Genomic DNA, 24,415 nt, shown 5'->3' with positions numbered 1-24,415 from the left:
TCAAATTGATTTTTTAAATCATTATTGTTGTGATTATTTATAATAATATAATTAAGAGAACTGAAGATTCTATTACTTTCAACACATAAAAATATTACTAAATTAAATGCATTTAACATTTTACTTCATCAAAAAGTATGAAGTAATTTTTACAATATCATAATAGTTTTATAATTCGAAACTTTTCATTTTTGGTAACTCTATTCACATATATACAAAAATAGAAATAATGATGAAAAATATTATCATTAGAATTGCTTTAATCACAAGTAAACATAATGTTGTAGTAAATAATGTTGCATTAGTAATAATGAAATATGTAAGAGTCATGTACAAAAGTGCATAATGTATAAATGCAAGTTACATAATATTTTTTTGTAGTACAAATATCACACATAACTGTACTTCCTTTACTATCCTTTTATTTTTCGTAACACTACGTATCAAACATATCTTCGTCTGATTCGGTTTCAGCATAAGTTGTAGGTATTATTTTATTGGATTGCAACCTAGTACTTGCTTTACTCCTAGCAGTCGCAACAGGTCTTGCTTTTGTTCCTTTTGATACAATCTGGAGATGTATTGAAAATATACTTATGTATTTATATAGTATTTTCATCATTTATGTAATATTTATCTAATTTTTATTTATACAAATTGAAGAAAAAAAAATACGAGTTAAATATTTAAATTTTATTACCTCAGTTTCAGAAGCTGTTTCTGAATCATTCAAAAACTTGACCTTTCGTCTTGTTTTACTTGTGACTGGCTTTTTCTCTCGTTTATTACTTGGTTTTGGTAACAGCTACACAAAATGATAGAAATAAGTATTCTAATGACAAAAATAAATCTGAAGCCTCTAAATTTAAATAAAATTTTAAAAATGAGTACTCCTTTTTTCAGACAGTTTTGTAATTACCTTTATATTAGAATCCTCTTCAGAATCATCGATTGACTCAATTGAAACTTTCTTTCTACGAGACGAAGCTTTATTTTTCACTATTGTATTTACTTTTTCAACTGATTCTGATTTTTTCGCTTTTTTAAGAATTTGAATATCATATTCACCGTCAGAATCCATATCATCTAATGCTTTCGCAATATCCTTTACATTACAACGCTTCTTGTCAATTACGACACCTATAGTACTTTTTCTTGAACTATCCAGTTGTTTCATACGGGGACTCTTTCTAACGGAAATTCCATTTGTAGATTTCTTTAAATTTTGTGGAGTACGTTTAGAAGTATTTTGTTGAATTAACATGCCAATGCTGTCCAATTTTAATTTCCCATCTGGTTTATGACTCAATTTCTTTAAACCACCTATTAATGTTTCTTTCAGTTTTTCATAAGATGGTATTTCATTAAATTTTATACTAGCTAGCAAAGTTATAAATTTGTGAACAGCCTGTGGAACAGACCCATGAAAACACTTATTTAGGAAACTGTCTATATTGTTGAAAGCTTTTTCTTTCTCTTTCTGAACGGTAGCTGGATCGAGTAACTTTTCCCATGGTAATGAACCACATAACCACAGGATCATATTGTAACTCAAAATTTCAATATCACCACGACGCGTTGGTACTAAAAAAAAAAAAATAAAATAAAACATTTAAAGTATAACAATTATTTTTATAATTTATATTCAAAGACTGATAAATTGCATTAAGTATCAAACCTGCAATTTTCTAATATTTACCTCCCATATGAGCGTCTCTGCTGGTGTATTGTAAAGTGCCATTATGTGCCTTCTTTGGATCGACTTTCAATTCAGTACTTGATGTACAACGAGAGGCTAAACCAAAGTCAACTAAATAAACCTGATCGTAGGAATTCAAGTCCAGTAGCAAATTTTCGCCTTTGATATCAGCATGTACATAGTTTTTCTGATGAATGTACTCTAATATATCTATCTAGGAAATTTATTAGAATATAACAAATTATATTAAAACAGGTACTTGTTATTAATAATTACTTAATATTCATTTTGTCTTACTATTTGCAAAGATAACTTATATACTATGTGTTCTGGAAATTGTTTGTTATTTTCTTCAAATATTTTCCACAAGTCTTTTCCATATCGATCTATTACTAAAAATCGATATTTTGTATTCTTATATTCATGACTTCCAGAAGCAACATATCTAGGTATTCCGAGCGTTGCAAGTTTCTTTTTTTTCAGCCAGCTATCAACTAAACAAATACTATGATATATTTATCTCACGAATATTGTACAATCAGATAACATTATCCATTGTTATATAAACTGCAATTTTAAAAGTAATTCGTCACATGGAATATATTAAAAATAAATTTTACTTTTAAACTTACTTTCATCTGACTTACAGTTCCTCATATAAAAGTGCATTTCTACAAATAATGGACCATTTCCATGCGGTTCCTAAAACGAATTTACAGAGTATGTGAAGTCAGAATAAAAGCTAGGAAATAAATAGTAAAAATAAGGAGAATAATCTCACAATTTTTATGACATTAGGATAATCTTTAGGAGTCTTTCCAGAATATGGTGCGGCTGTAAATAATCAATATAATCAATTAGTACAATAATAAAATACTTAAGAATGTATTAAAAAAAACATGTATCTTATAAAAGAAATAAAATACATTTAGATCTAATTATGTAAAACAAAATCACAAGTCTTTACATATTTTTTATAACTGTATATATAAGACTTAAAGAAAAAAGGACATTCATGTTTTTGTATAACTAGTACTTCGCTGTTGTGTTTACAAAATGAGAATAATATGTAACGGCGATGTAACACAATAAAATAACAGGATTAATTTCGCGTACCAGAGTAAACTTCTCCGAAACCGCCGACACCAATTGACTTGCCAAGGATCCATTGTCCTTTTGATAAGTCCCTGAGAATCTCTCCAGCCGGTATCGGTTCAGGCATTTGATAACCTCCTTTCTTCTTCGGTACTCTCTTCGCTGCTTTCGCTGCCATTACGTCGTTAAACGCAAATCTTTAAAGAAACCAAAATCTGTGTGTTGAACTGGACGTGTCAAGTAACGATCGATCAACAGTCCATAGATCATCAAAAATAATCAACAGTAGATGTAGGTAATGAATATGAGAAACGATTACGGAATTACGCGCCAATACTAGCAGCCGTTATACACCGTTATGAAACGTGTGATGACAGGCAACGGCATGGTTGAATTAAAGGAAGGCAGGTGGAGTATAGCCCTTAGGCCTGGTCTACAATCAGTCAAGAGACGTTGGCAGCATTCAGCAGATTAATAGTTTTGCAACCGTTTTGTGATTCTTCGCTGAGATAGGACTATTCTTTTAAATCTAAAAGTATAATCCAATCAGCGCGAGGGTGGCACCCAGTTGGACACGGCTTAATTGGACACGAGCAACTCACAGCTGCTTGAGACTACAAAGTTCCTAAGCACCGGTTGCTGTGATTGGTGGTGTCCAATCGAGCCGTGATCAATCGGGATCACCCCGCTTGTTCTACAGGCCCGTCTACAATACACGGAGTAAGAAGTAAGAGTAAGAAATTGACCAATCATAGTCGATTATTCTTCTCACATTCGACTGTGATTATTGGCCAATTTCTTACGGCTTACGACTTGCGACTCTATTGTAGAACAGACATAAAAAGGGCCCCAAGGGCCCTGAGATAATTGAAGAACGCTGACATTATCGACAATTGATATATAAATTTGCTATTATTGACACAAATAGTTTCCAAATCGAAAATAGATGTACTGGCGCTAGTATACGGGCGATTTTGGGTGCTTTCCACTTGATGACACAATTCGTTCTACCGTTCTATCTTTGTCACTCTCTGAATGTCAACAAGGATAGAACGACGCTTGTGTCGACTCGTGTCATCAAATGGAAAGCAGCCTTTGACGAACTCACGAAAAACGTAGAATAGTCCCTCTCAATTCTCAGATTTCTCAGGTTTCGTGTTTATGGGGTTTGTGACGTGTGAAGTGTGAACGTGTGAAACGGTGTTTACTCCGGAGTCTCCGGAATATGTTAACCGGTTCTCGAAGCTCGATTTCAATGCGAAATATCGCGAAAGAGAAACTATGATCATGGTTGATCAACTTGTGGTATGCAAACAATTCTTATGAGTCGATATATGAGCTAGTAGTTCATTAAAAACACAAAAGTTTGTGCGCCTAGTTACATAGGTTATCTCCTTGGTCGTTCGGATTCCTCTCTTTTTTTCTCTTTTTTCCCTTAAATGGAAGAAACTGTGCCCGATTCACCGAAATCACAATCAGGGGAAAACAATTGTATTAATGAGTCAAACGTCGATGCGGTCTACAGTGAAAATGACAAGGAACGTCATGGAGAGTGCACGCCGCAACAGTCTGAGAAATGTATCAACAATTCTATTTTCAATACCATTTCCAAGATCGTTAACCCCACTACAAAGGTAAACTTTTTCTTTTTAAAAGCAGAAGCTCGGATGTTTTTAACTAGACAATTTTTTAAGGCTTTAAAACTCTATTCGGGAAGTTTGATTCGTTAAAAGTTGATGCTCCGTTCTGATATTTTTATAATATATAATATATATATAAATGAATAGAATATATAATTTTTTAACATAAAAAATGCTCCAGAGTAAAATTATTTTGGATAATTCTTGATAGATCTAAAAGTCATTTTTTTAAATACATCTTTTTAAATACAATTTTATGCTCAGTATGTGTAGTCCTTTTTTAATTTATTATAGTATATTACATCATTTAGATATAAATCTTAAGAAATAATACTAGTGAGAAAACTAAATTGTTTTCAAAGAAATTGAATAAATAAATGTTAAGTCCTGTTATTAAAGTATTTCCATATGTTGATTAAGGACTATTAAAATAAGATAAATTGATTAAATTGCTCTGATATAATATAAATAGTGTACTTTATATTATAACATATAACTCATCTATTTATATAAGTTTTTTCATTAAAAAATACATGTTTTAATGAATATTTAATATTAATTTTTTTTTGCTAGGTGCCAGATATACAGGATTTTAAGATAGTAAAGCCGATAAGCAGAGGAGCATTTGGTAAAGTATTTTTAGGGTACAAGAAGACCAATTCCGAGCAAGTATATGCAGTTAAAGTAATGAAGAAGAACGAGATGATAAATAAAAATATGGCGTCGCAAGTGGTAATTGAGCGAAATGCATTAGCTCTGACTCGTAGTCCGTATTGTGTACAACTCTTTTATTCGCTGCAGTCCATCAGCAGTGTGTATCTAGTCATGGAGTACATGGTGGGTGGTGATCTCAAGAGTCTGCTTGGCGTTTACGGTTTTATGGAGGAATCTATGGCGGCATTTTACACAGCAGAAGTTTGTCTAGCACTTGAATATCTTCACTCGCACGGTATTGTGCACAGAGATCTCAAACCAGACAACATGCTTCTCTCACGCGAAGGACACGTCAAGCTTACGGACTTTGGGCTCAGTAAAATATCATCCTTGCACAGGGATCTCGAAATATCAGATCTAGTGAACCCCATGACTCCGAGCTTGTGCACCAGGACACCTGGCCAGCTGCTCTCACTGACGTCCCACTTGTCCTTCGGTTCTGGCCAAAAATCTACCAACGAATCAAATTTCAGTGACAGAAGTACACCAGCCATGAATTTACTCTCCGCTCTACAAAGGAATTGCAATCTTAAATCCGCAGAGCATATGTCACCGACTTCGGTCATATCCTCTGTCGCATCTGGAGATTATTCCCGAATATCTGGCGTCACACCTTTTCATTCGGCGGAGGATCTGCACTTCGAGCAAAGTCACGAAGAACAAAGTATAGAAGAGGACGAAACAACCATTGAAAAGCGCGATAATGGTGTGGATAGCTCTAGCAGTTACCATACCTGCGAGGCATCCTCTACACAAACAAATAATTATATCGATCAGACTATAGAGGAGGAAGAGGGAGAGAAGGACGAATCTACGATCGAGGCCGAGAAATCGCATCATCGATCTCTTGTACATACTAGTCCTGTAAGCACTTGCACAAATTCATTCGTGATTCGAGGATCAAAAAAAAGGAAGCGAGACGGCGCAAGTTCAACGGGTTTAACATGCGAAATCGACGCAATAGACTTGGATGTCGTCAAAACACCCAAGAGAAACAATCGTGACTGTATATTTCCTTATACAAGTCCAACAATCAATGTTATCTCCACAAAAGCTGCGGATATTACTGTTGATTTAGTGGAAAACGATGGAAACAGGACACCGAATCAGGACACTGAGCAGAATACTGGCTCGGCGGGTAGGGTAGCTTTCAGTACGCCAGTATCCTCCACTAGGCAAAGAGATCACAAAAATGAGAAACAGCAAAAATATGAGGAAGAGGATGACGCGAAGAATTTAATCAAGACGAGATTTCGCTTACCACCTCCACATTCCGTTCATGATTCGCACACGGATTCGGATAACACATCCGAGGGTCATCGGTCGCCCCAGGGTATTTCACCCATTAAGACACCCGCAACTTCTGGCAACTGTTACACACCTTATAGAACACCCAAATCCGTTAGAAGGGGCGGTCAGGGTGGTGCCAATAGATCGGACGACCGCATACTCGGCACACCCGATTATCTCGCCCCAGAATTATTACTTAAACAAGGTCATGGACCAGCCGTGGACTGGTGGGCACTAGGTGTTTGTTTGTACGAGTTTTGTACGGGCTTGCCACCATTTAACGACGAAACGCCGCAAGCGGTATTCACAAACATTCTTGCGCGCGACGTTCCATGGCCTGAAGATGAGGAAGCTCTGTCGTCGGCGGCAACCAGTGCTATCGATGCGTTGCTCACCTTGGACCAAGCTTCTCGTCCCATGGCGAAGGAGGTGCGTACCATGACTCTGTTCCGCGACTTTCCTTGGGACGAACCGTCGAAAGCGGTGCCCCCGTTCATTCCGCAACCGGACGATAAGTATGATACGTGCTATTTTCAGAGTATGTCGCCCCAGTATATTATATCATTGTCGTTTGAAAAATAATACCGTGTAATATATGAGGTAAAATTTCAAGTGATGTAAAACATGCGCTTCTGTCAATAATAGGACTTATAAAATTTCAAGAGAGAGAAGAGAGAGAGAGAGTGCCATAAAACATTCTTCTATTATTACAATTCAAATTGGAGATGTCTAAATAGTTTTATCAACATGTTGTTGCTAAAATGAGAAAAAGTAGCATCGCCATTACATTTATAGTTTTTTATTGAAGAGAAAAATATATATTAAATTTATATTTTCAATGTTACTCGCGCGCGTGTGCGGTATTATTTTTTAAACGACATTACACCGTGTTAATATTGGCAGTTATAACAGAAAAAATTTTTTTCTTTATTTTCTAGCACGGAATACTATGCAACAATTAAATGTAAGTAATTGCGATACATAGTCTTCAGCGTATCGCAAGCAGACGTGGCAAAAACAGAAGCCTATAATGTCCAAGTCGTTACTGTATAACTTTATTTTTTATATACTTGTGTATATGTATAGCAATATAAAATATAACATATTTTGTTACTACTCGTAATCATCGAGTTTATTGACTTCTACAGTAAATGAATGATAATGATTTCATTTAATGATGAGAGAACGTACATAGAGCGCGCGATGACGTGAAACTTAAAAGGAATGTCGCGTAATTAAAAAAAAATTAACGTAGTATCAAATTTTCTTAGAGAAGCGATATGTTTTTGCTTTTAACTATAAAAAAATTTTTTAAATATCGCTATGAAGCTCTTTAGGGCTCGACGGTTTTTATCACATTTTTCGAAGCGAGTATGATCGATTCCGCGTTTCTTCAACAATCCTTGTCGAAGAAACAGCGACGGTGCGAAAGGGACGTGGCGGTAGATACATGCATGTCTTCTATTTTAAATTTTTATGAATCCACTGCAAAAAGTGTGTCACTCTTGTGTACACGCCTGGATATTGTCCTTTACCACATCCTATACCCCATGATACAATACCGACTTGCGTCCAGCGACCATCGTTCACCATTAAAGGTCCTCCGCTGTCGCCCTATAATATAAGTGCAATGTTATTAGTTCTTAACTATATGTTAATAAAATTTGATTATATTATAAATGTATATTTATATTTTATTTGCCGGAAAAAAATGGATCTGTCTGAACTTCCAATTTTCTTATAATTAAACAATTTCTTACCTAAATAATGAATCAATTTTTATTATTAATTAGTTAATGAATAACTGATCGTATTTAGGCTGATGGATAAGTTTGACGTAAGACGAAGTAAAATTAATGAATATATAAATACGAACCGAACATGAATCCTTAGTGGCTCGACCAGCGCATAGGAAACTGTCAACTATACCACCTGGTGCTGCTGAACCGTATTTCAATTTACACTCGCTGTTCGGCCATACTGGTACTGAAACTTCTTGCAAAATCGCTGGTTGCGGCCCACCTAATTAAATATAATAAATTACTTATGTGTCAGTATATATCTTAAGAAATGTTCTTAGATGTTCGCGAATGATTATTTAAATTGATTCCTCAAACGAGAATATTTGGAAGAGTATATGAATATTATACATAATTACACACTTTTTCATTTGAAGTCAAGTAAAAATGTTTTCTTTGATGCGACTACTCGCATGAGTCAAAGTCCATTTTAGTGTAAAAATATTCTTACTCTCTCTCAGAGAACCCCATCCAATAACGGTCGCCGTCTTGCCGGAATACAATTGCGATCCGCTAGGAAGACAGATAGGTCGTATTTGTTCGGTGAATTCCACAGGCTCGCTTAGCGTAAGAAGTGCCACGTCGTTGTAGAGTGTACGGGAGTTGAAGCCTCTGTGCCTCACGACTTTCTTCACGCGTCTCTCGATGTGACGAATCTCGTTATTCGTTTTAATATTGTGGTCACCTAGGCGCGCTATCAACCTCGCAACGTCCCAAGAGTTCATACTGGAATCATATAATATTTTCTTTTATTAGATATTTCAAAACTCATCATATTTCTAATTATTTATAACTAGTCGTACTCTCTCAAACTTTTAGAGTGAATCTTATTCTTAAAAAAATGAAAATGGAGCAATTCTTTTTCAGGAGTTTCTGATTCAATTTTTGCTCTTTAGAATGAGATCCTACTCCATAGAATTTAGAAAATAGGAAAGCATATATATTGCATATATAATATAGGCAGTAAAGAAATAGTTGTAGACATTAGACATATATCATTTCAGTTTTGATTAAGGAATATAATAAATTGATAACTAAATTGGACTCACTTTGCAACGCAGTGCGCCGCCGTCAACACATGGATGTTATCAATGAGCGATCCACCGCAGAATTGTCGTCCAGCGTTAAGGAGCGCGACCATCCACGGCCATTCGCCCGGGTCTGCATTTTTCCCTCCAACAATACGCTCTTGATCTTGGTTGCCATTCTTGGCACCGCAAGATTGTTGCGAAAGAGTGTCGCCGTTGGTCGGAGACTTGGTTGTCGACGGGGACGTCGACGACGTGATCCACCATTCTGGCCTCTTCGTCGGCCACGTAGTAGCGACGCTGGGTCTCTTAGAGCTTGTGCTACTTGGTTTCAACGTAGTTGAATATGTAGTTGAATGCGTAGTTGAATACGTCGGTAGACCAGGTGAAGGTGGATGAGTTGGAAGCGGCGGTATCGTGTGATCGGGCGGATGTGTGGGAACCTGAGGTGGCCAAGTAGGCGCAGCTTGAGGTCGTGCTATTTCCGCGCTTTCTTTTTTCTTCTTATTGTCCTCCACCTAAAATAATTTATAATTTAATTTTGTTTAAAGATCTTCCTCATTTAGAGGCCTAAAAATTGACTGTTTTTAAAAAGTGGAATACACCGTTTAAGATGAAACTTTTTATTTGTTTTAATAGGAAGTTTTAAATTTGTCTTATAAGTTTCTTCGCGTCAAGAATAATATAAAAATTACGGGAAATTTCTAGCAATCTTAGTAATTAAAATATGTCAATTGTTATTTTTTATTAGTACTCTACATTGTACACGAAATTACTAAACCAACATTTTAAAATATTGAAATTTAATAAATGGCAAGAAAACGAAAATCATGTTTTGATTTTCAGTATTTTTTCCAGCACTTTGTAAAAAAGAAGATTAAATAATTGATAGATATAAAAAAAAAAACAGTAGTTCACGAACCGCAAAAAGTATCAGTAATAATTTTCGAGTCAATCGGTTAAGCCGTTTTTTTCAGGAGAATTTTCCCGCGATTTTGTAAACATGATTTTGGAAAAAAACGGTTTTAAAATTTTTAATTGATTTTTTAATCCAAGCGTTTATAACAAGTATTGTTCACGTGGAGTCAAAATTTACTTCATTTCGATTTCCCTCACTTATGCTAAAAATCCTAATAGGTATAATAGATTAGAAACCGGTCTCTGAAAATGAGCACGGTACACTCGGCCCTCCGTTAGCTGTTTAATTTTCGTCTTGCGCAACGTCTGAGAAGATGTTCATTATTTTAAAAACTTGTTTTTTTTTTCAAAAAAAAAATTACTGAGTTAATTTTATACACATGTAGGATTTAAAAAATGCAATTTAAAAAATTGATTTTTTGTCTTCCTAATGAAGAAGACTCCTTAATTAATAAATAACATCAATTACGATATAGTTTATCTTTTAAAGAAAGATCCACAGTGACAGATGAAAGGAATGACTATGGTATTACATTCAACAGAAGGAAGAAATGCGTGAACACCGAGTAATAAAACGCAGGCCATAAAACGATCTTTTGTGAAATCGTATTACCGAATCGACGCTGCAAAGATATAACTTTCTAATGGGATCTAATGGGTTTAATTCGGATCACGTATAATTTTTACGAGTTTCCGGTAGTGAAAGTGATTATCACGAACAAAACGGGGATGCCTGTGCGAATATTAAAGACAGAATTGGGTCAAATGGTTTAAATAGCTGACACGCGTTTGGCCATGCCTTACTTGCGGATTGTCTGCAGTAGGATTGTCGCAGTTATCGGGATCAGGCGTAACGAAGGGATGCAAATTCGAGCAACAGATCCCGAAGCTCGGGTTTCCATCTTCGCGGATATAGCTGCATGTATCATAAACGCCAAGGACCCAACCGTCCAAAGCACCGAGGTCGGGTATTTTGAAGTACGGATAGCATTCCTTGAAGGTCGTGCATCGACCGACTTCGCCTTTTGAAGTTAAGCAAGTCTCGCGAGCCGCAGCTCCGTTCCAAAGAATACCCCGACTCTCCCTTGATTCGAATTGATCTGGATCGATTGCAGCTGTAAATCAAATTTTTACTTAATTAATCATCTATAACTCGTTTATATTTTTGTAAGGTAGAAAAAAAGGTATATTTCTTTTCGGGGATATTTCAAATATTTTAATTAACGTACAGTTATTTCTTTTTTACTTTCAATTGTTTATCATGTTCTGTCATTACCGTCCATTTATGATCTTCTTTCACGCTATTCATATGTTTATCTTTAAAATTTTAGTGAGATTTATTCAAGTATGTTTCTTCACTATCTTAATCCGTTAAAATGCTTGTATAGTATCGTGTTTGCCATCGCAGAATCAGGATGCATCAAGCATGTTTACCTCAGCACGTACTCAAGAATGTGCTTTAGCGTGTAGAAACATTAATGTCCGGCTACATTAATATACATGACGTGTATGTATTTTTCTGATGTTAAGCAGAACTAGAAAAAAACTGCTAAAATTATCGAAACGTCAGTCTTTGATATGTCTTTTGCAAAAGCTTGGAACTTATTACACTAACACTTACATTCTCAGACAGCACACAATATTTATAAAATATTTATAGAATATTTATGAATATTTCTAAGATTTATTTTAAATGTTTTGTATAAATATTTTCTCAGATTGCACAGATTATAAACATTTATTGTAAATATATAGTAAATGTTATGAAAATACTTAAGACATTATAATCCAAGTAAAAAACTTATTACAAAAATTTATTTATATTTACCATAAATATTACATAAAATATTTAGTCTATATTTTAATAATATTTCGAATAAAACTGTATATAAAATATGCATGAAATATCTATATAACATTTAAAAAAAATAAATATTAATAAATATTTATAAAAATATTTTGTGCTGTCTGAGTTACGAATATAAATTCCGTATATAAATGAATGTAAAAGTGTAGGAGAATTTTTAGAATCTATTTGCTTATTCTGTTATGTTGAAATATATTATTTGTGTTATTGAGTATTTTCGAGAAGAACTCGGTATATGCTTATCATATACGACTATTGATCGATCGCATGATTAAATTGTATATAAAAATAGAAGAAAACGGATGCTGTTTAAAAAACTTTGCTTTTCTTATATTATTGCTCTTTGTTGCATCAATAGAAATTACGTATGAAAGCGAAAAGTAATGTTTTTAATATTGCCGGCTGCATGAAATTTATTTTGCGGAGTGACTAATCGAAACATCATAATAGAATTCCATCAGGATACCTAGCAACGAGTTCGCTGACCTACGTGAGGCACACAGGTGCGCACATATGTACATCGAAGGTGAGGTTGCGCCGGGAGAACTTCCGGTTGCCGTGTATGGGATGTGCGAATGATTATTTGATTTTCGGTATACACTGTATCTGTTAGATTTTTCGATCATCGAAAGATGAAAACAAAAATCAGTAACATTAAAATTAAGGCATTGACTAATAAATAAAAAGTCACACAGTACGGCCGTTGTTCTCTTGGCTAATGACTAATCAAAATAATCAATGATATAATTTATAGAGGAATAAGTTTTAGAGGAAAAAGGCATTTTTATCTGAATGTTATATTTAAAAATATTTGTGCATTGCAATAAATTACTACATTCAATATTTTAGAATCTTCTCTATCAACCGACTATCATCGCAATTTAGAAATCAACTAAAATGAAATAGTTTAATGAGTTTATTTAGGCAAAATGAATTCTCTTGAAGTCAGAAATAAAGAGAGAGAAGCGTCGTTATTATGAAACATCTTTGTGTAAAAGACGAGTTGTTTTAATTTTCAAGAAAAGAGAGATCGAGATCTAGAAAATTCTTCAATTAAAATTTTTATTTAAATATATAGCTTGCTGTACGTATCATTAAAACAAGTTTTAATTAAATTTATTGGGAACTAGATAGAACATTGGAGAACAATGGAGAACAATATTTTCTGGGTGTCTTCTTTGTCACTAACCAATGATAGTTAAATACTTATCGTATATTAATATTTAAAATTAATCTTAATTTTAATTTTATTTTCTAAAAGATGACCGTGGGATTCTTGACATAGTTCTTAACTAAAATTGTCGAAACATTGTAATAAATATTTCAAACAGATGCTGACAAGCATGAGAGCCAAAAGTTTCTCGGCATTTAAACAGGAAGTGCGTTTAAAATTGTTCTTGAAATTGTAATAGATACTGACCTTCGACGACGACGGCGTTGTCGTCCTCTTCCGGGCGAACGTCGTCGAAGTTCAGTGATCTGGACAATGGTCCGATAGTCGCCGCGGGTACGATCGTCGTGATCACCTGCACGAGCACCAGCACCAGCATCGCGAACGGCAACGGTCTACGTGACCGTTTATTCATATTTCGAGCTGTCAGAATTGTATTTCGTGCGAGGAACTCAAAGCACCGCGAAAAGAAACAACGAACGGTGCGCGGAACACGGGACTTCCAGGTCCACGTGCGCGAATCACCGGCGGCGAACCTGCCAGGTACTTCACGAAGCCGCCTAAGCTGCTGAATAGCCGCTGCTCGAGCTTATAACGGGCTCGCCCTCCTCCTCGATACAAGACGCACGAGGTGTTGTTCCTGCGCATCTTTCTTCTCTTGCTCTTTTATCTTGATGGTTGCAGGGTAGAGAATAGACGGTAGAAATCTGTCGCAGTCTCCCTATGGTAATGCGAAAATAATCATTTTAGTATTTATGCTTCGATGTGCGCAAAGTGGATTAATTCTATTATGAACAGAGGATTTATTTAGAGAAACTGGGATGCTTAACTTATATCTGCCCTTCATTTTAATTATACTTCTGTACAATAATGAGAAAATTTTAAAATAGAAATTATGAAATGTGAAAAGTAAATTCTATTGTATTTTGTTATTTGCATGTTTTTCTTTTATTTCTAAATCTTCTCTTGTCTTAAAATGTCTTTCTCTTTTCTCTTAAAATTGAAAGATTTCCATCTTTTTATACCACATAAATATTACACATTTACAGTATTTGACTTATATATGTTTATATAATTAATAAATATTATAAATATGCAATACTTGTTAAATGACATAAAAAAAGGAAATCTTTCTATTATATTATAATATATCTTTATATCAAATTAATTTTTTACTATATAATTTTAATTTCTATCCAATTTGGCTCGAAGCAAAGTTGTTCGGAAAATATTCGTGAATGATTCTGACAAAGCGCGGTGACGATAATGCTCATGCTGTGAATGGGACAATTTAAGTTATCTCGATTATATAAGCTGTATGATGGGACCGGATCATGCTCGATTGGTTTTTGATTGGTTCGTGTTCTCAAATATCGCGCAATGGTATTTGCATAGAGAGCACGATCCTTTGCATCTTGGCCTTGAAGATTATCAAGAGAAGGTTGCATACAAGAGACGGCCGTGAACTTGCTTGATTGAGAACCTTCTGATCTATCCTGACGCTACGTATTTATACATTTCCTTCCGCTGACGGCGGAATAGAATCATTTTCTCCTTTATGTGATTTTTATAATCTTTTTTTTATTCTGAAGCTATTTTAATTCTTGACTCTTGTCTATTCCATATTAACATAGTGAAGTAATAAAAGAAGTAATAAAAAGGTATTCATTAGATTAATATAATCGAAGAAAATAACGGATGTTGGTCCGTTTATATGAAATATCTTACGATCTCTGAAACGAATGAAACGCACAAAGTATTTTATCGTATCTGTACATCGTAGGCAAGCCTGTTTCGCTAGATTCATTGGAACGAGATCTTTTGCGGAGAGGTATAAACAGTACCTTCCGCACGAGAGCGAAGAACGGAGGACCTTGAAGTATACGTCAGAATCGCGATACCTAGGTCGACGAACCCCATCCCAAAGGGTGGAGGGAGGAAGAGAGATTTTAAGTTCGTGCGTTCTTTGACCGTGCATTCTTTGAACGGTTAATAACCATTTACTGTCGACATCTCGAAGAGATAAACCCCTTTTTTTGTTGTCGCTCGCGAAACAGGGCTTGGTAATCGATAAAGACAGCGGGTTAGTGTCTAACTCGCCAAACCGGACCTTGCCGAAAATATATACGCATATTATTAGGTCCAGCGATGAATAGCGATCGTGGGTGACGAATCGCGAATCTCATAACTCCACTTTGTGTCTATCACACGTTTGTATAATCGTATCTATCAAATTCCGTAACGTTTATATTTACCCATACAGCACATAAGTTGCTTGCGCAACAACATTGCTGTAACGTTGCAATGTTACTGCAATATTACTGGAACGTTGCAAATGTTGCTACAATATTGCTGAAATATTGTATACTGTATAGATATTATCGGCATAGAATTCTCAGAACGTGATTCTAGAGAAACTGACAAGAAGTCTTTTGCTACTGAAGTTCAATGTTCTTGTTCAAGTCGTTGACCTATTATTATGAGAACGTCATGCGATGTATATACCGGATATTTAACATGTGTACATAAAATTGAGTTCAAGATTTCTTACTGACGCCACTGTATTACTGGACCTTGTTCGTGAAATCCTTCCTCCGAAATGTGCAAACCGGTTGGGTCGGGGTTACTCGTAATTAACTGAGAGATATCGAAGTCGTTTGTTCTAACGACGTCATTCGAAAGAAAGGATATATATCTATGAAAAGAAAAAAAAGATATATGTGTGCGACATGTCGATAGATAAATAAAATGAAATTATAAATATAGTTTAAAGTGTAACAAGAATTTGTTAAATTTTTCTTTATTTAGAAATATCCTTAAAATGAGTATATCTAATAAAATGTTTTAATATGTAAAACATCATTTATATAATGTGTAAACACACAGACATACTTCCTTTCGTGAACCGGTCATGGATGATAATATTATAATAAAAGGAAATTTCATTTTCTTCTGTATGTTCTGTTATGACGTAATATAACGGAACAGACAATAAAACGGTTTTACTTTCATAACGTCATAAAAGTTGTACGCATGATTGCTTACGAGAATATATGAATCATAGAATCCTATTACTTACAATTAGAAATTGTAATTTACTTTTATTACTTAGAAATTATAGTTGGTTGCTATTAGATAATGACGATATAATTATATAAACTATATATATTTTTTGTTAGAAAAATTGTGAATATGTAGAACGGAACTAGCAGTTGTAGGTTAAACCGATAGAATGTGTAAAAATTATACAAAATGTTTGATAGCATTTTAAAGTATTAACGGTATGTCAATTCAATTTCATTATACCGCTCTGGAGCCTCAATTCTTTTTATTGCGTTTATTGATTTACCGTGTTTATGCGATGACATTCACGTTGATATAGCAAGCAAAACCTGTTAATTTAAGGAGTAGATCTAAATATATGTCAGCGTATGTGTGCCATGTGTATTAAGGAATTGAGAAATATCATTCGCTGATGAGCGAATTTTATTAATCGTTTTCTGTGGGAAATAAATGTCTCGAGAAATAATATGCCCGAGATGTGGACTCTACGAGGAAAAAAAAAATACTTTAAAAATAAGAAATTTAAATTTTATCCTATTTTTCTGAAGATTCTTCTAGTAAAAGAGAAGAAGCAGAAGCGCTCTTCAAAACTGTACTAGAAATTCTTTGTCGCGCATATTCATAAATTGATTTCGCAAAATATATACTCTGTACATACCCAAATAGAACAACAAGTTGTTATGATATCATAATAATGTCAAAATGACTCTAAAATGATCATTAAAGGTCATTTTCGAGTTATTTTAATGTCATTTTGACGTTATCATGACTTGTTGTTCTGTTGGGGCAGCCAATCGATATGTGTTCCTATCACGCGGGCAAAACTGAGAACAACACAAATCCTACGTCTAAGAACTATAATTCACGTCAAGGCCAGTGACCTTACAAGGTCTTGGATTCTTGCACGATTGCCAAGATGCTTGCATACACACCAGCTGACTTCTAGCCGACGATGATAGCCGCCTGACTAAGTCGCGCTGTAACCACTTACGCTCTCCATCCTTCTTGTGTCCGAGGAAATACGCAAGCTGCATCCCGTAATCAAGGCGCCAATTAATTCTCCTCTGTAGTTTTTATTTGCAAACCGATCAGGCTTCTATATCTCGGAGAAATATGAAGAGGTTCTTACTTTAACGAGTACTTTGAAGCTGCTCTCTTTTGAGAAATAAACTGTCAGAATTTTCACAAAAGATGGACAAATTGAAAAAAAAGTTTTAAAATTCTTTTCGAAAATTATGAATTTTTATAATGTACACGTGTCAATTATTTTTAATATACGGAAAGGACAATTTTGTTGAAGTATCTAAAAATTTAGATAGATACAAATCTAAAAATAAATTTGTTGGGCCATCAAAATAATTATGAACCTTCAGCTGGTTACTAGAATATTAAAACTTTTTTTAGCATTGCTTATTATTGTATGCTTCAGATTTTAAATTATTAATTAATAATATAGCTAAATTTTTAGGTACTTTAGTAAAATTATTCTTTCCGTGCAGCTCTATTTCTATAAGAAATGGATCTAGTTTTATAAGTTCTAGTGGATCTATTTCTATAAGAAATGAGATATTCAATTACGATAGTATTTTTTTCTATATAAGACTCATTATAAAAATTACAAAATTAAATTCTTTATATTTTATATTACGGAAAATTTATCTATTAAATTCACATTATTAAGAAATTATTTAATTTCTAGAGCAAGTCTGTATTTATTGGAATTAATCAGCTTTCTTCTTCTTGATGATAGTCTTACATACATAATTGTATCGGATTCATGATTGATCGAAATTAAATGTAATCCCCCCTGTCATCGAAGTCGAATACACATCATTCAGATCACGTTCCGTTAGTCGATTTGGCGCGGGATAACGTCGTATGCTTGTTCCGTGCTAATCATACTGGATGTGTCATGTCAGGCTTTTTCGGATAAGCGATTCCATCGAAGTGTCTACTGGAAGGACGGCTCGTTAAGGTACGTCAGCCGTGAAATGCATGCGGACCTTTCTGAAAGCGACCTGACGTTCTCCGTAGCGTCGCTGATTTTATGGTGCACTCCCTTCGTTCTTTCTCTAAGACGTGGAATCTTCTTTATCTCTCCTTATGGGTTTCCACGCTCGGAATTCCCTTTTTTTCCTTTTGAATTCCTCGCCAACAGGTTTCCTTCGGGCGCTGCATCGCAATCTCCTCGGCGCTGTGTGAAACGAAATAAAGCGAGAACCTGTGACTTTTATAGCGGCAATGACCACAACAATGATAGCTCTAGTATCATTTTCTGTGATTGTATTACATTCATTAATCTGTTAGAAACACTTGTTCATTTATATACGATTATATCTTGATATGTAATTTTTTTTTTAATAATTCTTTTTTACAAAAGTTTAAGACGTTTTATGCTCGCATGAATACAGAATATGTGTATGTGATTTATTATGCTAATGTCGTGATTTTTTATCTCGCGCAGATATCACAAAACTTCATGAAATTAAATGAGGCATTGAATCATACTTATGCTAATGAGGAGTTCGGAGAAACGAATTACCATCATACATCATCAAATACAGAGATGATTGATCGCGGAGTGGAAGATATATATGCAAAAATATGTATGTAGCGAAACATGATAATGTAATATCAATACCTCGAAAAGCGAGAACGAACAATATTAATTTGGTCATTTGAAGATAAAAAATAAATATTTCAACTATTTCTTCATTTCGAAGAACTTTGTATCTCCTTTGTTTCTGTATCTCAACATTCTTATTATCGTTTATTTAATTTTCTTAATTTCTAATACACACAATGATTTTCCAATGCTTTACTACAGACGTTGTCGTTCGTGTTTCTCAGATTAGTTTTCATCACTTTTACAAATATACAAAAATTATTAAATGATTACTTTAACAACTTTAAACAGTATTTATGCAAAGTTATATATTTAAAAAAAGGATAAAAACCATTATTTAGCCAGATGCTTCTAGTATTGAAAAAAAAGAAATGCGCAGGAATGACTCTTCGTGTATACTAAGAATTAATTATCTTATTCAATATACGTAAAAAATAAGAATTAAAAAAAATATGTTGGCACACATTTGTCGATTCGACGATTTTTATATATTTTAATATACTCTACTTTTGTAAAAATATTTTGGATTTATAATAATGTGATTTTTTAAATTGGCACTCTTAATAATATGAAGGATTATGGTTATGAGCACGGCGATAAAGGTAACAACAATTTATCTGGCAGTGAAGGAGGCGTACGAATTTTTTATAAAACGTACTAATATAATATTTATTGTTGCAATAAACATCGTAATAATATAATATCACCTCTGGCACAATCTCACGATGGCAAGACAACGCGACGGTAGTAAAACAATCGTACTCTGGGCATTCTCGGATCCTATACTTCAACATATACTTCGACTTCATTACGGCGGTCTTACCGTTCTGTCAACCCGCAACGGTTTCTTTTTTTATGTATTCTTCTATATATATATATATATACACACATATATATATGTATATATATGTATATATATATATATATATATATTTCTAACAATAAATCTAAAACCCGCGGGCTTGTTCCACGTCGCCACTTACGTTGTTTAAGTACGATATCGGGACAGTCCAAAAAATCGCAAGGGGATCCCGAAAGAATCCACGTACATAAGTTTACAGCCTCCAAAAAAGCGGAAGCAAAGACAGACAGAGAGACGCGATTTCCAATTGCCACCGACAGGCATGATGTTCCCTCGCGACGTCGCTGGTCCGCCCGATTTTTATAACGTAGATAATAATATTAATAATCGTAAGGATAATAAAGGGATAATACTATTATAATAAAATGGCTTGATGAGAAAGCCGTTTGTTCACGTAACGAGTCGTATATTTTCTGACGTCATTTCGAGATGCAACGGCAGCGGTCAAAGGACACGGGGATGATGGGCAAGGGATGTTATAATTACGCGAAAAAATGTCATGGACTAAAGCTAACTATAACGATCTTGGTTTCGTACATTTATCTTGTAAAGATTGATTTCGTAAATTCTATCTATCTCTCTTTCTCTCTTACATTTTCTGACGTTTCCGTTACGCAGACACTCTGAGCTATCCATTCATGCACGCTCTTTCTCTCGCTTTCTGCCTTTCTTTCTGTATCATTTGCATTCTCACTCGTGAGTACAAACACTCATGTTCGTATAAAAATAATAATAAGATTTCATAATAATATATAATAATATAATATATATAATTATAATAATATATGTGTCTTACGCGTAATTGAATAGAATCCATAAAATTAATAATATCCATCTATATGCTATTTGCAATAAATGTAACAAAAAATAGTACTCAATAATAATAAGGCGTTTTACAAGCGTATTTTGATCCTTGCTTTGATATCGGAATGTATCGACGTACATAATATGATTAACATCAAACGAGCAAAATGTCGTGATCGTGATTGTCCTACTCTAATCTAACGGCTCTAATATAATTGACAACAGATACGTGTATATGTGTTTTATTTCTGTATATGTACGTGTATGCGAATGAATGGGTATTCGTATTGTCTCATCACACATGTAGACATATGCGCGCCATCAAATGCGCGACATAAGTTGGCAAGCGGCTTCGCTTTCACCGGTGGCACATTAAAGTTACTTCAAATTAACCTTACGAACTACATAACCACGGATTATTGGTACCGGTTTCGGTGATGTCATGGACCTCATGACAATTCGAATAAAACGTAATCATCTTCGTCATAATTGGCACGAGTTCTTATCTCGCACAGATTACGAATCAATATCTCGAGTGAGAGAACTTAAAATACTTTCATGAAAATAATACGAAACTTTGTGTCGCGATATCTCCACTTGTAGGGCACGTAGAGAAAAAATAAAAACACTTTCATTATATATTCTGAGCGGTCGCAATCGATTAAGCATATTTAGAACTTGATCGGTTCAGCTCTTATTGAGATCCGATAACTTCGATCTGACACAATTCGCCGGTTCGCGTAAAGGAGGCATGGCAGTGTCACTGCGCATACCTTAGTTTTACACTACCAGTGTCTCCAGATAAAAATAATATAACAATCTCAGTAAACAAACTGTCCGCAGTATGCTGATTGACAACAAATAAAAAATTGCTAGCCAATTAACATCAGCCATGTCCGCATTAAGTTCATACTTTATAAATATACAATATTCTTAGAATGTAATATGAATTATTTACCCTTTTTAATATTAATTATATTAATATGAATTATATTAATATGAATTATATTAATATTAATATGAATTATTTATACCCTTTTTAATATTTGTACAACATTCTAAGAATATTGTGTTTTATAGAGTATATCATCGGCAGTACTTGTTGATATGATTTGACAACAGATAGGGAAAAATCAAGGAGAAACCAAATTATGTTTTATTTTTGTTGCTAATCTACGTCAAACTGTGCAGCAAGTAAGTTAAAGTGTGCTTGATTTTTGCCATTAATTTATCATCGTATTTTGTTGATACAAATTTTAATTTAGATGCGAATAATGTCCACATCCATTGTTTGATATCGCTCTGATGATGGCTCGAATGAAGCCGAAACGTCCAATATTGATTTATGCGAAATTTCTTGCGATATTAATGTAAGATCTTTCGTAGAATATATTTTTGTTGTTTATACGCATTTAATAACTGCATTTACTTTTAACTCTCAATCGCCCATCAATTTATTGTTTACTATTATTATTAAATATCTCGAGAGCTCAATTCAGTGTGTTATATCTATATTATTGATAAATTTTAATATTTTCTACCGACAACATATATAGGGTAGATCGGGGCTTTAAAGTAATACGAAAATTTACGATAGCAAATAATATCTCTTTACAGTGACGTGCTTATAATTACATTATACAATCATAATTGCTCCTTGAGAGCACAAGCACAACTTTAAATAATCAACATGTGCAGTTCAGAAATGTAAACATTATCGCAAGAAATATCCCCGATCTACCCTATATGTGCCAGATCCTATTAAATCCGTAGCTTTTCTGCTGATAAAATTCGAAACAAGACTACTAGAAAGACAGTTTGTCATTTTATGCCTCGGAGATAAAAGAATATAAACACGTATGATACTTAATTTTTTTCTTAAACAATACACTAACTACTTTAGTTTCGAGATATTGAATCGTCATCTTATCCTCCAACGTCTGGACTCAGTTCTTATATGCTTACGTGCATGTAAAGAGATTACATTACGGATACAGATATAGCGTGATTATATTACTCTTATTAGTCTTAAGACTTAGAAAAAGTCGTGGCTTCTCGATGCTATCTCGAGCATGACGTGGCAGAGTATGCGGCACAAGGAGGCAATCCGGATTTCTTTTTAAACTTTTTTTTTCATATACACGGTAAGATTTCCGCTTCAAGCCGATGTTTCTTCGCGCGCGATGATCGGTTTGTGACAGCGATATTACGAAATCACGCGACGTCTTCATGCATGCGCATAAATACGTCGGTGCTCGTAAATGTGAAGCTATAAAAGTCTCATTAGCGAGACAGCGGGCCAGATGAGAAGAAAGTGTTGATTAGCTTTTTATGGCGTTTTATGCCGTTGAGGTGAGATGAGAGATCAATTTTTTTGTTTTTACGTTTCGCGTACGTTTTATAACGTCTTGCGCAGAGAGATTCGATATTATTTAAAACGATACAAAAGAGAGCAATATCCTATTGACAGTACATTTCGTAGTGTGCTTATTGATATGTGATATATATTAAATTTAACATAAATTTTCTAATTTTATAATAAACAGCATTTCAAATTGTGTGTCCATTTTCCGATTATCGATGTAACCGAAATCGAAATACGAAGGTAGAAAAAGAAGCAATCGCTTCTGACATTGACTAACACAAACATTCGAAATCATTCGTTTAATTAGAAATGACGGCACGTGCGTTACGATCTATACGAATTCGTCGGGTTTTTCGAAAATAATAATTCACTTTAAGACCAACGCAATGCGATGCATTTCTTAAACGTGTGGGCAAATTAGGAGTCTAAACGTCAGCGTGCGAATTACAATACAAATTAACAGAGACAAGTGGGCGTCTCATATGCATCTACAATATACGTATGCTTATCATATACCGGGATCCTTAAATCAATTTTGATTGATTTACATGGCGTTCGCGTGTTCAACGTGACGCTTCGGTATTCTAAACTAACAATCGTCAATATAAAATGTTCATGGGACGCAAAACAAAGTATAACGTACGCTTTTCGTACCCGCGACGTACGACATTCTTGCACATTCGGCTTGCTCCAGTCGAATCGAAGCCCATACATCTGTGAGCGATAAAGATTTATATTTAACCCTTTCACATCTAATTTTCTTTAAGAGGAAAAGGTTTAGTTTAGTAATTTTTTTAGTTCAGCTACTTTTGTTGAAGTTGCTAAATACAATAAAGGTATAATAATGTAACAGTCTAAAATGGCGGATTCAATAACAAACATAAACGTAAAAGATAAAATATATACAAATTTAATAAAAATTTGTACTGACAATATTTGTATTATCGTTTTCGTGGCCGCAAAATATGGATTCAGTTTATAAAATAATATAAAAAACAACAAAATATATATTGATAAGAATAAGGTCCAAAAGTTTTCGGTCTACTCTCTCTCTCTCTCTCTATATCGCTATAACCAATAACACCATTATATATTCTTCTATCATTGAAATAAAAAAAACTTTAACTTAAAATGTTCCAATGTTACTCCTATCTGGTAAAAAAATGTTTCATACCTGAATACGTATAAATATGTATAACATACATAAATAATCATAAACATGTACAATATGTTCATCCTCCTTTCTTTTGTAAAATTACTTTTTAATGTAATAGAAATAATAATAGTAATGTGCAAAATTAAAAATAATTAAAGGAATAATTTTCGCAGTGATTGTTTTAGAAAAAACAAATTTGAAGAAATATGAAAAAAATTGCTCATACACAATTTATTATGCATAATTTTGTATATAATTATACATAAGAAATTTTGTACATTTCTTTAAACTTAATTTTTTCTAAAATAAATAATCCTT

The 24,415-nt window shown here is 34.0% G+C and overlaps 3 protein-coding genes across 3 annotated transcripts; 1 reads left to right on the top strand and 2 right to left on the bottom strand.

Moving 5' to 3' along the window:
- Positions 1 to 336: 336 nt before the first annotated feature.
- LOC108759741 (serine/threonine-protein kinase VRK1) lies at positions 337 to 3,186 on the bottom strand. Its single transcript, XM_018505331.1, has 9 exons — positions 3,114 to 3,186; positions 2,816 to 2,991; positions 2,481 to 2,533; positions 2,332 to 2,401; positions 1,997 to 2,193; positions 1,700 to 1,913; positions 920 to 1,584; positions 701 to 805; positions 337 to 571 (listed from the first exon to the last, which is right to left on the bottom strand). Exons 2-9 carry the CDS (start codon positions 2,970 to 2,972, stop codon positions 437 to 439), a joined length of 1,596 nt encoding a protein of 531 aa, XP_018360833.1. The 5' UTR covers positions 2,973 to 2,991; positions 3,114 to 3,186; the 3' UTR covers positions 337 to 436.
- A 780-nt stretch (positions 3,187 to 3,966) lies between these two features.
- gwl (serine/threonine-protein kinase greatwall) lies at positions 3,967 to 7,485 on the top strand. Its single transcript, XM_018505330.1, has 4 exons — positions 3,967 to 4,099; positions 4,173 to 4,428; positions 5,008 to 6,976; positions 7,377 to 7,485. The coding sequence occupies exons 2-4, from the start codon at positions 4,234 to 4,236 to the stop codon at positions 7,421 to 7,423; spliced, it is 2,211 nt and encodes a 736-aa protein (XP_018360832.1). The 5' UTR covers positions 3,967 to 4,099; positions 4,173 to 4,233; the 3' UTR covers positions 7,424 to 7,485.
- A 127-nt stretch (positions 7,486 to 7,612) lies between these two features.
- LOC108759742 (proclotting enzyme) lies at positions 7,613 to 13,771 on the bottom strand. Its single transcript, XM_018505332.1, has 6 exons — positions 13,471 to 13,771; positions 10,988 to 11,298; positions 9,287 to 9,783; positions 8,689 to 8,963; positions 8,315 to 8,460; positions 7,613 to 8,052 (listed from the first exon to the last, which is right to left on the bottom strand). Exons 1-6 carry the CDS (start codon positions 13,634 to 13,636, stop codon positions 7,900 to 7,902), a joined length of 1,548 nt encoding a protein of 515 aa, XP_018360834.1. The 5' UTR covers positions 13,637 to 13,771; the 3' UTR covers positions 7,613 to 7,899.
- Between the last annotated feature and the right edge of the window lie 10,644 nt (positions 13,772 to 24,415).

This window comes from Trachymyrmex cornetzi, unplaced genomic scaffold (assembly GCF_001594075.2).
Source record: "Trachymyrmex cornetzi isolate Tcor2-1 unplaced genomic scaffold, Tcor1.1 scaffold204, whole genome shotgun sequence".
Classification (NCBI taxonomy): Eukaryota; Metazoa; Arthropoda; class Insecta; order Hymenoptera; family Formicidae; genus Trachymyrmex; species Trachymyrmex cornetzi.
Note: the sequence above shows the minus strand (reverse complement) of the source record. Positions and strands in the feature narration are given on the sequence as shown.

Excerpts from the sequence above, each read along its gene's own strand:
- LOC108759741 (XM_018505331.1), bottom strand. The coding sequence starts at position 2,972 with ATGGCAGCGAAAGCAGCGAAGAGAGTACCGAAGAAGAAAGGAGGTTAT. Across the intron at positions 2,402-2,480 it reads ATCCTAATGTCATAAAAATT|GAACCGCATGGAAATGGTCC; the intron begins GTGAGATTATTC and ends AATTCGTTTTAG. Across the intron at positions 1,914-1,996 it reads ATAAGTTATCTTTGCAAATA|ATAGATATATTAGAGTACAT; the intron begins GTAAGACAAAAT and ends TAAATTTCCTAG.
- gwl (XM_018505330.1), top strand. The coding sequence starts at position 4,234 with ATGGAAGAAACTGTGCCCGATTCACCGAAATCACAATCAGGGGAAAAC. Across the intron at positions 4,429-5,007 it reads TCGTTAACCCCACTACAAAG|GTGCCAGATATACAGGATTT; the intron begins GTAAACTTTTTC and ends TTTTTTTGCTAG. Across the intron at positions 6,977-7,376 it reads TGATACGTGCTATTTTCAGA|CACGGAATACTATGCAACAA; the intron begins GTATGTCGCCCC and ends TTTATTTTCTAG.
- LOC108759742 (XM_018505332.1), bottom strand. The coding sequence starts at position 13,636 with ATGAATAAACGGTCACGTAGACCGTTGCCGTTCGCGATGCTGGTGCTG. Across the intron at positions 11,299-13,470 it reads CAACGCCGTCGTCGTCGAAG|CTGCAATCGATCCAGATCAA; the intron begins GTCAGTATCTAT and ends TTTGATTTACAG. Across the intron at positions 8,053-8,314 it reads CCACTAAGGATTCATGTTCG|GGCGACAGCGGAGGACCTTT; the intron begins GTTCGTATTTAT and ends CTTATATTATAG.